The 15058-nt window shown below is 39.5% G+C and overlaps 1 protein-coding gene across 1 annotated transcript in view; it reads right to left on the minus strand.

Annotated features, from left to right (window-relative positions):
* The window catches only part of LOC113835255 (mucin-16-like), a 153608-nt gene that overhangs the window by 94157 nt on the left and 44393 nt on the right, over nt 1–15058 (minus strand). The window contains exons 7-18 of the mRNA XM_035444198.1: nt 14748–14872; nt 14597–14664; nt 13190–13362; nt 11878–11913; nt 11586–11648; nt 8458–8582; nt 8267–8334; nt 5363–5535; nt 4631–4731; nt 4389–4491; nt 1984–2108; nt 1831–1898 (exon numbers count right to left, since the gene is read on the minus strand). Of these exons, the coding sequence (XP_035300089.1) occupies nt 1831–1898; nt 1984–2108; nt 4389–4491; nt 4631–4731; nt 5363–5535; nt 8267–8334; nt 8458–8582; nt 11586–11648; nt 11878–11913; nt 13190–13362; nt 14597–14664; nt 14748–14872 (1228 nt within the window). The remainder of the gene's footprint in view (nt 1–1830; nt 1899–1983; nt 2109–4388; nt 4492–4630; nt 4732–5362; nt 5536–8266; nt 8335–8457; nt 8583–11585; nt 11649–11877; nt 11914–13189; nt 13363–14596; nt 14665–14747; nt 14873–15058) is intronic.

Consider the following 15058-nt stretch of genomic DNA (forward strand, 5'->3'; position numbering starts at 1 on the left):
AGAGATCTCCAAACCAAACCAAACCAAACCAAACCAAACAAAAGCAACAACCAAACAAACAAGAAAAACAAGATGGTGAGAACTGAGGTGCAATAACTGAGGTTGACCCCTGCTCGCCACAAGCATATCCACACAGACACAAATACAACCATCCATGCATGAACACATATACAAACACACCAGAGATACCAGAAATAAAGTTAGCATTCTTACAAGGTAAAAGAAATCTAGAATTATTTTAAAGTAGGACAAAAGTAATTGCTTTAATTATTTAAGTAATATTCTAAGAGGTAAACATCAGAATAAACTCAAATTGCAACATAAAGAAAGAAGAAGGAAAAAAAAACTTTAGAATCAGCAAGTTTTGTAACATACACAAGATGGCTCCACATACACAAGCTACATTCTGGGAAGAAATCTAGTATTTATAAATAATAATTGGACAAGGAAGGCCAACTGGTACTAATGGTGGCAGGATGCTTATTCATCATGTACATTCAAGTTGAGTATCTCTTATCTAAAATGCTTAGGAATACAATTTTTTCAGATATCACAGCTTTCCAGATTTTGGAATATTCGTATAGATTTCACCAATTTTGCATCTTTAAATTTAATATTAAATTTTTTTGAATGTCAGCTTGACACTCTAGAAATTCTAGGGCTAAAAACATGGCTCAGTGAGTAAGAGCACTAGTTTGTGTAGCTAAGACCCAAGTTCAGATCTGAGCAGCCATAAAAATCTCTGGACATGGTGGTACATATCTGTAATACCAGAGTTTAGGGAGTGATATCTTTATCTTCTTGACCAGCCAGTATAGATAAAATGGTGAGCTGCAGGCTTACTGAGAGACTCTGTCTCAAAAATATAACACAAGCACCACACACACACACACACACACACACACACACACACACAGAGAGAGAGAGAGAGAGAGAGAGAGAGAGAGAGAGAGAGAGAGAGAGAGAGAGAGGTGAGCATTTTAGAGTTAGAAATGGTTAATTTGCACCAGCCTCCTAAAACCTTTAAACCATCATCTCAGGTAAGTCTAAAAATCAAACAGGTGATTCTGCTCAATGACCTTGTAAATAACTTAGTTCTATCCTTTCTTAGCACTTCCTTTTTGTCTTAGCTGTGTGCACACAACTCTTCCGCCCCCTTGAACACTTATAATGTGGGTCAAGAAATGAACATGTAAAACAATGAGATAACTCACCAGAGAAGAATAGATAAAGCATAAACCTAACAACATAAGTTTTAAATGCTGTTAATTCCAACATGAACACTACTGACATGGAGAGATTGGAGGCAAAGACAGCAGAATCACCCAAAAGCTTGCATCTGCAGTCTAGAGGCAGAAATAACTTAAGACTAATGGCGCCCAATAAGTCCTCTGACTGTGGCATACACATTCATGCACATGGGCAGACATACATGAATCTGCACACACACACACACACACACACACACACACACACACACACACACACACACACGCACGCACGCACGCACGCACGCACGCACACATTCACTCAAATAAAAATAAATCTTTCAAAAGAGAGGTGACCATGCCATAAACACTATTCAGTTTGGATTTATACATTTTCTCAAATGTAGAGTAATTTTGAATATTGCTGAGAATTTATTCCTGGGGGCATATTCTACATCTCGATTATGACCAGAAAGAAATGCAGAGGTTGAGGACTGATGAGAAGATTCAATAGAGAGCATATTCTTGGTACTCAGTGCTGCTTTGATGAACATGTGGGAAACAGGGAGAGTCAGGAATGTGGGAAGATAGGAATGTAAGCACACAGTTTTAGACATCTTACATGAGCAAGGTCAATTGGCACCCAGAGTACATTGGACCAATGGTTGTATTCTTGAACACAGCAGCAAGCTGGAAGGGAAGGAGAAAGAAGAGTAAGGAATTTTGGGCAAGATTAAGAGGGATAAATGTGTGGTCATTACATAATGGCTCTTACCAGGCGCTGCAGGACTGCCTCTGTTTTATTGAACTTTAAGGATCCTGGATGTTTCATAACTGGTGTGAATTGTACATTTGTGATGGTGAAGTTGAGGGTAAAGGGCACCAGGGAATGGGTCATTGCTACAAAGAAGAAAAGCAGAGAAGAGAATCTGTCTTCAGCTTGCATGAGATTCTTGTCACCCATCCTACAGCCTGCACCAGTCTTCCCAAAGAGAGGCTGTTATTCTCTGTATCAGAGGACTCCACTCAATTTGTCCTTAAACCAATGCAGATTAAGAATGTATATACTTCCTTTGTGTGTGTGTGTGTGTGTGTGTGTGTGTGTGTGTGTGTGTGTGTGTAAGAGAAAGAAAAGAAGAGTCCTACAACCTTTACCAACTGCTGCTTAATTGGTTCTGAAACATAGCAGATGTGAACCATAAATTAAGTTACATATGACAGGTCTTTGTTGTGTCTGTGTTCATATATATGGGAAAGTGTGTGCATATATATATATATATATATATATATATATATATATATATATATATATGTTGAGTTGGGGGAAGAATAGAGGAGAGCAGGATGAGAGACACCCTATCAGAGGGAGCCATTATAGGTCCGAGGAGAGATCTGACACTAGGGATATTTCCAGAGATCTGCAAGGATGACACTAACTGACAATCTAAGCAATGGTGGAGAGGATAACCTAAATGCCCTTCCCCTATAATGAGACTGATGACTACTTTATATGCCATCCTAGAGCCCTCATCCAGTGGCTGATGAAAGGAGATGCAGACACCCACAGATAAACACTGAACTCTGGAACCCAGTTGCAGAGAGTGAGCAATGAAGATCAAAGGGGTCAAGACCAGGCTGGTGAAACCCACAGAAACAGCTGGCCTGAACAAGGGGGAGCACATGGACCCCAGAGTGCTGTCTTGGAGGACAGCATGGGACTGATCCAGACCCCTGAACATGGATGCCAATGAGGAGGCCTCAGCACTCTATGGGGCCCCTGGTAGTGGATCAGTATTTTTCCCTGGTATAAGAAGGGACTTTGAGAGCCCATCCCACGTGAAGGGATGCTCTCTCAGCCTAGACACATGGGGGAGGGCCTAGGCCCGGCCTAGGATCATGTGGTGGACTTTGGGGAGCCCCTGTCAAGGGACCTACCCTCCCTGGGGAGTGGACAGGGAATGGGGAGCAGATGGGGGGTTTCGGGGACGGTTGGGGGGAGGGGAGGAAGAGGGAGAAGGAATTGACATATGAAGCAAGCTTGTTCATAATTTGAACTAAAAAATAAAAACCTTTCTGTTGTTGGTTTGTGGCAAACAGAATAAAGAGGGAGAAATAAAAGCCTAGAGACCCCAGGAAAAATAATTCTGGTGTCTAAGTAAGAGGTATTAGTGGCAGATGGAGTGAGGATGAGGAAAACAATGGACCCAAAGTGATATGTCCTAGACCAAGGATTCTGATGGGTAAAAAGTAGAGTGGAAGAAGGAAGGAGGCCAAGATGCTCTTAGATGTCTTATTTTTAGCACCTAATTCCTTTGCTTAGATTGTAATCCCACCAATTCTATGGCAATGACTTTCATTGCCTTCCTCACTACTGTCCCTCAAGCTATTGCCTGGGACTCAACAAAGCCCTCAAATATCCCCCTGGACTACAAGTGTCCATTATACCAATTTCCATCTCTTTGTATCTATTTTGAATCATTCCTTTGTCAATAATTGTTACTTATATTGCCAGTGAAATGGTCTTATAATCAGTTCTACATCCTCATAAAGGATACTGTACTACCTAATTTTTGTCAACTTAACAAAAAATAGTGTCACTGGAAAGAGGAAAAACCTCAATTGAGGAATTGCCTCTGTCTTAGAGTTTCTGTTTCTGTGAAGAAACACCAGAACCATGGTATCGCTTACAAAGGAAACATTTAATAGAGTGGCTTACAGAATCAGGGGCTTAGTCCATTTCATGGTGGAGGACAGGTTCTTATAGGCTCCAAGGCCAATGTTGTGACATTTTGATCAAGATGTAACTGTAATACCACCACCATCTCTATGGCCATAATCATTAATATCACCAACATGATTACTTCCATCAAAACTATGAATAACACCATCACTACTGACACTATGAACACCAACATGAACATCATCAGAGTAGCCATAGGAATATAAATTCTAAGAGCAGAGACTGTGTGTGTGTGTGTGTGTGTGTGTGTGTGTGTGTGTGTGTGTGTGTGTGTGTTTGGTATCTTTTCCAGTGTCTGAAACAGACTAGGTGATCAGTGGAAATTGTTGGTTGATGAAATTACTAGATATACTATAACATCCTATCTTTCTGTATATAATATTAGAGGCATTGACACTTTTGTGCTCCTTCTAACATAGGTGCCTCAAACTAGTACTAACCTGTGGTTCTGGGGAAGGAGTGAGTCCCAAAGATTCCCAGGTTTCCTGCAGTAGTCTCAGAAGCTACAAAGAAACTTTCATTAGTAAAAAGCAAGGCACTCTCCTTGCAGAAATAACAGAAAAGAGATATGATTCATGTAACTTTTTTGCACACAGATCTTGAACTGGGATTGTCTTGGATGTGTGGACAGAAAAAGAGGTAAAGAACTGTCTTCCCAGATCCCTTGTTCTAGCCAAAGTACATGAAAGGCTCCAGCTTTGCTTGGTATAAGATAGGGAGTCACTGAAACATCTATTGAATACTCACTGCTGGTGATAAGTGCAGAGCTCTGATGGGTGAAACCTGCCATAACAAAAGAGGATAAGAGAGGATCATGTTTGAGACCGAGAAGTGTACTGTTGCAGTTTGAATGTAAAATGGCATTCACAGGCCCTAGTGTTCAAACAATTTGTTCCCAAGTTGTTGGCACTGTTTTGGGAGACTGTGAAATCTCAGGGACATAGCACCTAGCTTGTGGTCATAAATCATCAATGGTAGGCTTTTATAGACATACTGTTCTGGGTTCTGGTTTAGAGTCTGTGCTTTCCGATATGCAACAAGCAGCACCATGAGCTGGCACTGCTATGGGAGGAACTGTTTCAAACACCCTCCCTCCATGATGGATTGTCCTTTATAAAGTTATGAGCCCAAATAAACCTATATCTACTTAAGTTGCTTCTGTTGGGTATCTGTAATGAGAAAAGTAATTGATACAAGAAGTACCAGAGAGACTTAAGCACATATAATAGATTGGGGTTCATGACATAAGGCCTATCAGGAAATCTCTTATCAGATAAGGGTTAAGTCAGTTTTAACTGAGTCAGCACCTATTGAGGACATAGCTAACACCTGAGAACCAGGCAGGGAGGGTAAATAAAGCCTGAGTATAGGTGCTGCCAATTCACAAAGAAACCAGCCACATCCAGATGCTTACCATCGACATAGAGGCTGTTCCTGTCTAGGGTGTAGGGACCCAGTCTGGTGACACCATGAGTCAACCTATTCATCTCCCAGTATAGCTGCTCCCTGTCCAATCTGTGGCCTTTGGGGTCAGGGTGATAAGTGCAGATGGCATCCACTCTGGTGGCTGTTCCGTCTTCCTTAGACCTGGGTAAGTATTGGTAAGTATAGAACATAGTTGGAGTAGCTCTGCCAACCACTGTTCATTCTTTCCTCTCTTTCTGCCAGACTCTAACTCAAAAGACTAGGAAATTATAACAAGGAGGTGTCCTTGGGGGAAACAAACACCATAACCAATAGTTAGGATCACAACGACATCTGTCTTTGTATATTGTGAAGTAAGTCTCTTCAAATGTGTGATAGACAGAGAGAGGGTTATATTAATAGGGATTAGAAATCCACATGCTGTCAGGATATCTGAGTGTTGTCACTGATTCTGATGGACATGCGGTTCTGAAAGCCAAGCTTAAATGGACAGAAGTGGACTCAGAAGAGATGGTCATGACATTGTACTTCAGAGAGTTGGCATTCAGAAGGCTAATGTTAGTTACATCAGGTCCTATGGAACACTAGGGCTGGGGATTTTGGGGAAGAATCATGGCTCTTACATTGTTGGAGAGAGTTGCCCATTTTAGGGTCTGTTTGAAACATTTGCTGAGTCAGTTTAACATCAGAAGGTTTCAATGCCTTACCAGTGTGTGTGTGTGTGTGTGTGTGTGTGTGTGTGTGTGTGTGTGTGTGTGTGTGTGCACATGTGCATGCGTACACATGTGCAAGCAAGAATGCATGCATGCAGGCTGTTAGAGAATTAACCCAACCTCACACTGGCAGATTCCAAGCATGTACTCTATGTTTCATGTATATTCCACACCCTCACTGGTGAATTCTAGGCTGGCATTTCTGTTGCTGAGCAACATCTCCAGCCTTCCTTTTTTAAAAAAAAATTAGCTTTAAAATTTTTTATTTTATTTCTGAGACAAGGTTTCAGTAAGTTTTCTAAGCTGGGCTTGAACTTGCTGTCTCAGAGACTGTTTCCTGTGCTGCTTCATAGGCTTCTACTGGAGTAACCTCTTAGTAGAAGGGATGACAGACATGCCCCTTCAGCATTAGTTGCAGACTATTAATCCAGATAACCAGCCAGTGGATGAATTGCTCTCATGCCACACAGCTATGAATTCAATTATTTCAAGTGTGATAATAACCATTTACTCAACATTCCCCAGGCAGGGGTTCAGTCCTTTGTATTCATAACTGTGATGCCAGAGTAATAGAATTGATGCTATAAAAGATTTACTAACAAACTTGCTCAAGAAATACTGCTGCATGATGTAGAATAACGAAGGCTGCTTCTTTATGACTGGATGATAAATATTGTACTAATCAACATTTCTAGAAAATCTAGGAAAGAAATTTTGTACAACAATTAAATTTAGGGTTGCTGAGAAAATTCTTCTGCTAATGCTTACTTACCAAAATTGAGCTCTAACTAGGTTCCATTCCCATGACAAAAGGAGACAACCCTGACTTACAATCAGCCATTATGCCTTTCCCCATGTCAAAGTATATACCTCCAAGAGCATCCCAAGGGGGCAGCTCAGGCTCATCACTACCATTAAGTTCTAATCATGCCCTAACTCCCCTGTGCTCTTATCAGGAAAAGCATAATTCTACCAGGCTGGCAAGATGATCCTGGGTAGCAAGTATTTGAAAGGAACAACACGATATACAAAAAAATAACTCTTACAATGACTTAGTTGTGCAAATCTCCCATTTGCCTACATAGCCAGGCTTGCAGTCGCCTGTTTCTGTTTAAATTGCTCAAAGTGGAACCTGAGGCCAGAACCTAAATGAGATTTAAGGATGGCATCTTATGTGGAATATTCAAGCCTGAGGTCTATGTAAATTGGTTAAATTTCTGTTTGAGGCTGGTACCCTTTTGTGCATTACATGGAACTAGTCATGTGCTAGTAATAAAGTGCATTTTCTTTTATTAATCTCTAACTGCTCAGAGTAATTTTTTTTACTAAGAAGGCTTATTAATTCTATAACAAATGCATCATTCATACTCAGAACAATCCTAATGGGTTGACATTGCTCAGTTCCCACTGTGACTATCAGTGTATATAAGTAACACAGCACAATTATATAGGATTTCAAATATGAAATAAAGATATATAAATATAAATTCAATATATTAATAACTGGATATCTATGTGTTATTGTAATATAACATATATTATGTGCTGTTACTATGCATATTATGTACTGATGGAAATGGAACCTAAGGCTTTCCACAATGTAGTCAAGGACTCTAACACCGAGTCATAGCCCAGCCCAAACTATAACTAATTTTTGAGTACTAGGGAATGAACGTAGGGCCTTGTGCATGCTATGCACTCTACCACTGAACTAAATCTTCAACCCCTATATAAATATTTTATAGCTTACTTATATATAATTGCCATAAAGTGTGTAATATGTATTTTAGATTAAATGTATGTGGCAATTACAAAAGAGTATACACATATACATATATCCCCTTAAGTATACTATATGTGTTTTTGAATATGGTATATTATTCTGTGTGATGTGACATAAAGCATTTATTTATGTGCACCTCAGTTTCCCTTTCTGTTCCTGCTTCATGAATTTTTTGCTCAAACTGAAGAACTATTAGATACAAAAAACTATGAACTATTAATTATAAAATATAAAATCATAAAATACTTCAGGAACTTAGTAGCATTTAGCTGCTGGTATTGTTGCTGTTTCATAGTCAGACGGTTGTGACTGTAAATACTAAGAGTCTGACCATTGGGAGCCCATTGCTCAGCTCCATCCATCTATTTGACTGAGTTTGTATTGGGGATGGACTCACCTGAGTGACATCAGTGTGCAGCTTGAAAAGAGAGATCCCAGACTGCTGGTCTTGAACAGGGGTTTGAGCTATGAGAAAGAAGAGGGGAAATAAGAAAGAATCACTGAGCAAAGCCAGCAGGAGCTCTGACTCAGGTAATAGTAGCAAGGTCAAAGAAGGTGGGACTTAGATGCAATGGGAATGCCTCTCACCAGGTGCTGGAGGACTCTGTCCAGAGTGTTGAAATTCCTGGATCCATAGTACAGCATGTCTTCCTTGAACTCCAGGTTAGTGATGGTGAAATTGAGGGTGAACTGTGCCAAGACAGGTGTGACCACTGCAATCAAGGGGAGAAAAGGTTATGTCTATTTCACACTTGATCTTACCTCTAAGACAACTTCTGAGGACTAAGACAGGAAGTTAGAAATAAGCAGTCAGATCATGGTACCTAGGACAGGTAGACCAAAAGCCTCATAAGAAACAAAGCACACATTTAAAAAGTTTCTGTATTAACAACTATGTTACTTTTCCACTTCCACATAGGAAGAAATTCAGATGTACAATTATCAAGAATGCCAAATGTTGACTCAAAGGGAGGCTATGGGATGGTGAAAGGACAATGCTAAAATGAATTTTTAACTGTGTATGAATGAACAGTGTTACTGAACTGTGGCAGAATGCCATAGACACAAGAAAAAGTACTTGTGGAGGTGTATGAGCCAGGCCAAGTGGCTAGGAATAGAGGTGTGACCCTTATAAGTTCCCAAGAAAGGTTAAAAAAATCAGAGAAATTACATGGTTTGGGGGAAAGGAACAGAAAAAAAGCTAATTAAAGCCTTTGCAATACTTGACAAATGTTTTGAACATCAACCTAACTTCATCCTTAAGAGAAGCCTTCTTTCACTGATTCAACCCCATCTTGCCTAGAACTTGTCCTTTAATGAATACAGCACCCTTTAGAGGGCTGTTACCATGGTTATAGGACAATGCTTAATTACATTTAGTTTGAAAACATCCCTGACTCCACCACTAGTCATATATCTGTGGATGTGTTCCCTGACCATACCTCACTATAAATAAGAAGTGTATATGTAGGGAAATTATGAAGACTAGATAACTGTGTATAAATAACAAATGAGAGTGCAATCAAGAGGGAAAGATAAAAGCACAGCAAGTTATATTTTTAATTGTGAGCCTAGCCTTTAACAGCTGAGCTATCTCTCCAGCCCTGAAGCACTTCGAGCTTGAAGTCAGTCTGAGCTACATAGCAAGATCATGGATCAAAATAAAAGGGAAGAAGCTATGAATGTAAATTGGTGGAATACTTGCCTAGCGGGACCCTGGGTTTGATCCCAACACTGAAAATAAAAAAAAGGAAGAAAGAGAAGAGAGACTAAAATCTCTCAAGGTCATTGGAATGGGTAGAGAAAAAAAGATAATTCCAAAATTATGCCTTGTATTTTTCCATTTATGTAATGCCCTCAAAATAATATTCCTTCTGAGAAGGAAAACATATTAGTGATTGCTAATGGTTGGCTTGATAGAAGGGAGATTTTGTGACCTTAATTATGGTAATGGCTTTAGGAATCTGTTCATGTGATAAGATGCTGTGGAAACACATACATGACCAGGTGCTTATGTAACAATTACCCACAAAGCTTTACTTGTCAACTTGGCACCCCTAGAACAGTGGTTCTCAACTTTTCTAATGCTACAACCATTTAATAGAGTTCATCATGTTGTGGTGACCGTGCAACCATAAAATCATTTTCATTACTACTTCATAACTGTAATCTTGCTACTGTCATGAATTGTAATAATGTAAATATTTTTAGAAATAGAGATTTGATAAAGGGGTAGTGACTCACTGACTGAGAACCACTGCCCCACAAACAACTGAAAGGAAAAACCACCATTGAGAATTGCCTAGATCATATTGGCCTGTGGGTATGTCTACATGTGGTTGTCTTATTCCTTGATATAAGGCACCAATCCAACTATGGGTGGCATGATTGCCAGGGCAGGTGGTCTTGGAATGTTTTATGAAAATTAGCTAAGTTTGAGGCTGTGACTAAGCCAGAAAGCAAGCTAGTAAGCACAATTCTTCCATGATTCCTGCCTCCAAGTTCTTGCTTATGCTTATTTTCCTCAGTGATGGACTGTAGCCTGGAAGCATAAGCCCAAATGAGAAGCAAAAGTACTTCTTGAAGTTATTTTTGTTCAGAGTGTCTTATCATTGCCAAAAAGGAAAGAAGAACAACTAGAAAGATCTAATTGAAGTTTATAGACTTTTATAATGCAATTTTAAATAAAGTTTAGTTATTGGGGAAAAATAGGTGAATTATATAAAGAAGTTTGTACTAATTACCATCAACTCTGGAATCTATTATTATTTATTCAAAACAAAAATTAAAGAATATAAAACCACACAACATAGAGTGAAATTTCATAAAAATCTATTTTTTGTAGATAGGTTCTTGGGTACCCCAGGCTGGTCTCAAACTCTCCATGTAACTAAGGATAACCACTTGAATTGTAGAATAGCAGGTGTGTGGCCACACACCTAATTTTATGGTGTTCTGTGGATTGACCATAAATAATGCTTTATGTATGGTGGGTAAGTAGTCTACTTACTGAAGAACATCCTTAGTGCCTCTCTTAGTGGTTTTATTATTAATTATAATTGCATATCTTACTTTAATTTACCTAATGAACTGAACTTTGATGAACTACAGGACATATGCAACATCTTAACCTTTATATCTAATACAAAATAGGTGGTAAGCAAGTATTTCTTGATTAAACCCAAAATATAGGCTGTCAAAAAAATGGCTCAGCAATTAAGATCACTTCCTGCTAAACCCAGGTTTAGTTCACAGCACCCACATCTTGTGGCTCACAAAAGCTTACAACTCCAACCACAGGGGATCAGAAACTCTTTTCTGGTCTCTGTAGCCACCTGCACCTGCATAGCATAAACTCACATATGCACAAAAAATAAAATTAAAATAAAGCCAAACCCTGGGCTTGGGCATGTGACTCAAATATTCTACTACCCTGCTAAAGTGATAGGATTAAATACGTGACTTTTAAGCGTTAGTGTGAAGTTGTAAATAAATGCATCATTTGGTAGTTGAAGAAAGGCACTAATAGGATAAACAAATTGTCCAAGATAGCTATGGATGAAAATTTGAGGGTAGCATTTCTCCTGCTCTTAAAACGTGCACACAACAGGAAGCACGCATGAACATTATAGCTTCCCTCAATCATCTCCAAAGTCCTATCTATGAAGCTGGGAGAATTTACTTACTAGAAGGAGTTGTAGAGAGAAGTCACTTACCTGTTGAGGGGTTAGATTGTGTGGTGGAAGTCCCTGGGAAAAACAGAGACGACGTCACAGGAGCTGAGGAGAGATGGATTAGAATAAAAATTGGTGTTTGAGGTAGTGCATGAACATCACAAGAGAGCATCTCTGTTCTCTAAATTAGCTCATAAAGAAATGGTGGTGGGTGTGTCAGTCCAGCTTTTAATTTATTTTTTCTTCTCTATGACCTTGGATTCAGTAAGTTATGGATCAGATATTGCTCCCAGATGGTGTGATGAACACAATCTTCAGACTTTTAAATACTCACTGTTGGGAGTGGGAGCAGAGGTTTGATGGGTAAAATCTGAAACGATAAAAGGGGAGAATCAGAATGCAAGGACAGAAATGTTTATGATATAGCTGAGGCCCATCAGCCCCATCGCCAGATGAGACTTCAAGTCTATACAGTGGAACACTTAGAATCCAAGTATTGGCTGGGTTGTGGTGGCACACACCTTTTATCCAGCATTTCACAGTGTGAGACCCAGAGGATCTCTGTGAGTTCTAGGCCAGTCTATAGAATGAGTTTCTTAACAGTCACAGAAATAAGAAACCCTGTCTTGAGAAACCAATAAAAAATAATAATCTAGGTGTTATCAAGATAACTGTCTATTTTCCCATGGATTTACAATTTAAACACATTCTATTTTCTACAACATGTATTTGTAAACTATCATTTCTCAAAGCCTATGGGGAGGAAGATAAAAGACTCAACTTTTTTTGTTTTTATCTTGTTTGAGATGGAATCTTTGTTTTCTTTGAGGTAGAGAGACAATAGTTTGTATCCCAGATAGGCCTTGAATTCTCTATGTAACCCAGGCTGAGCACAAACTTGCAGAAAACCTCCCACCTCACATTTTAAGTGCTTTGATTACAGATAGGGACCACCTCACCTGGTAAAAACTTCTTGTTTCTACTTCTGCTTCTTCTCCTTTACTTTCCTCCCCTAATTCTCCCTTTCTCCTCTTCTTCCTTATATTACTAGAGATCAAACAATGATGCCTGAATTTACCAGGCACACCCAAGGATTACAGGCATGAGCCACCACTCCAAGCTCAGTGTGAGATTTCAAATGAAAGCTTCTGATGGAAGTAAGGTTCAGAAAATATGTCCTGATGCATAGCAAGCATGATAGAGACATTGTAGCTCCTCATAGATAATGATATAGACAGGTATGAGGGTATATACCTATAACCCCAGCATTCATGAGAGGCTGAAGCAGGAGAATCATCAGGTTGAGGATAGGCTGGGTTACATTTTATACGACAGTCTCAGTCATATAACAAGACTTACTTCAATGTAAAACAAAACAACAAACAACCCTAGATTTAAACCACTACTGAACCACCACTGGCTTCAACCAGAGGAAAGCATTTGTTGGTTAGACATATGTCTAAATAATGTCTTTGTAATGCAGTAATCTAGAGAAAACAGAAGGACTTGAAGACTCAGAGCTCATGTGTCAGCAGCAGGTGGTTGCTCAGGTTGAAGATCATATATAGGAATGATCAGTCAGAGAGTCCACTTATCCTAGGGTAACATTCTCATCTTCAGCTTATAGTTCCTAAGAGGATGCTCACCATTGATGTACAAACTGTCCTTTTCTAAAGTGAAGGATCCTAGCTTGGTGACACCATGGGTATTATGGCTCAATTCCCAGTACAGCTTCTCTCTGTCCAGCTTAAAGCCCATGGGATCAGAATGGTGAGTGCAGACAGCATCCACTCTAGTGGCTGTTCCATCATTCTCAGGCCTGTGCAAGTAAAAGTGACAGAGATGGGGAGAAGGAAACTCCAGGTTGGGCCTCAGAAAAGTTTCATTGAAGAAGAGAAGTGAGGCTACTGATGAACAATTATAACCTTGGTGCCAGAAGAAAATAACTAACAACAGAGCTAATGTCCTTGCAATAAAGACAACATTTAAACATGCCAGTATTTGTGCTATCCTTTAATGTTACATCTATAACATGACCTTACATGCCCTACTAACAGAAATGTGACAATGGGGGTGGGAAAAGAAGAATGCAAATAAGGTAAAAGAAAACAATTTCAACTGGCTTATGATGCCAGGTACATTTCTCTACAACTCTATGGCTTATTTTTGTGTGTGAAATAAATCAACAGTATCAGACCCGTGATGGTTAGGTTTAAATGTCAACCTTCCATAAGCTGGAATTGCCTGGGGAAAGTCTTAATGAGGAATTAAACAGATCAGATCAGTTTGTCACCAAGCCTGTGAGAAATGGTCCAGTTTGTTAATCGATGTAGGAAGACCCAGACCACTATGAGTAGCATCAATCTTGAGCCTTTAAGGAGCGCAGAAGGCTAGCAAGTAGTCAGCAGACAGATGAGTGCATTAATTTTTCTCTGCTCTTAACTGTGGGTATGATGTGACCAGTTGTCTCAAGCCCTTTCCACTTTAACTTCTTCACATGATGGTCTATAGTCTAGAAGTATAAGTCAAATAAATATTTCCTTATGTATGTTGGGGTTTTATTTTTTCTTTGGCCAGAGTATTTTGCTACAGCAACATAAATATAAATGAATTTTTGTTATTTTAAGCAATATAAATTTCAATAAATTCATAAAAGGACTCTCATCCAACATTTAATTGGTAATATAGACTAGTGATTAGTACTTCTTTGTATTTAATTAAAAATCTTTTTCATTTTACATTCCAACCCCAGTTTTCCCCTTCCCTTTCTACCTCCTCAATACCTCCCCATATCCTAATGTCCCCCATCCATTCCTCAGAGTGGATAAGGCCTCCTCTGGGGAGTTTATACTGAAAATATAACAAAACATAGCAAGAAGTGCTCAATAAAATTTGTCTCCTGAAAGTAAATGGAGTCTACATTTTCCTCTGAAAGCAAAAGGACTAGAGAGGAGTTGGAGGTCACCTCCTCCTAGAATACTAGGAGCAGGGAGTTAGGAGATAGCTCATGGTGTTCTTCTACATGCCCTGCATAAATACTCTGTAGTTCTTACCTCAGCAAGATCAGTCTGCAACCAGAATAAAGGTGCCCAATACTGGTATTCTTGAACATGGGCTTGAGCTGTGGACAAAAGAGGAGGTGATCTAAGAAGCTGAGAGGTACAAGACTGAGATGAGACAGGGTGAGTGTGAGATAGTTCTGACCAATAGATTCAAGATCCTCTCTGTTCTGTTGAATATTTCAGATCCTTGGGATCCCATGCCCTCTGTATGGCGCAAGTTGGTTATAGTGAAGTTGACGGTGAAGAGTTCCAAAGATGGGCTTGTACCTGTAGCAGAAAAGAGCAAGTGGGGAGTTTAATATGCACTGTAGCCCATTGTGGCTCTAGTCAACGGGGGTGGTTGCATTTAGCTGCTGTGGATCCAGTCTTTAGAATCTTCTCATCTTACAAAACTAGAACTCTAAATAATTAAACAGCTCTCATTTGTCCTTCCGTAACCTGTACTAACTACTA

Source organism: Cricetulus griseus, chromosome 4, assembly GCF_003668045.3.
Source record: "Cricetulus griseus strain 17A/GY chromosome 4, alternate assembly CriGri-PICRH-1.0, whole genome shotgun sequence".
Lineage (NCBI taxonomy): Eukaryota > Metazoa > Chordata > Mammalia > Rodentia > Cricetidae > Cricetulus > Cricetulus griseus.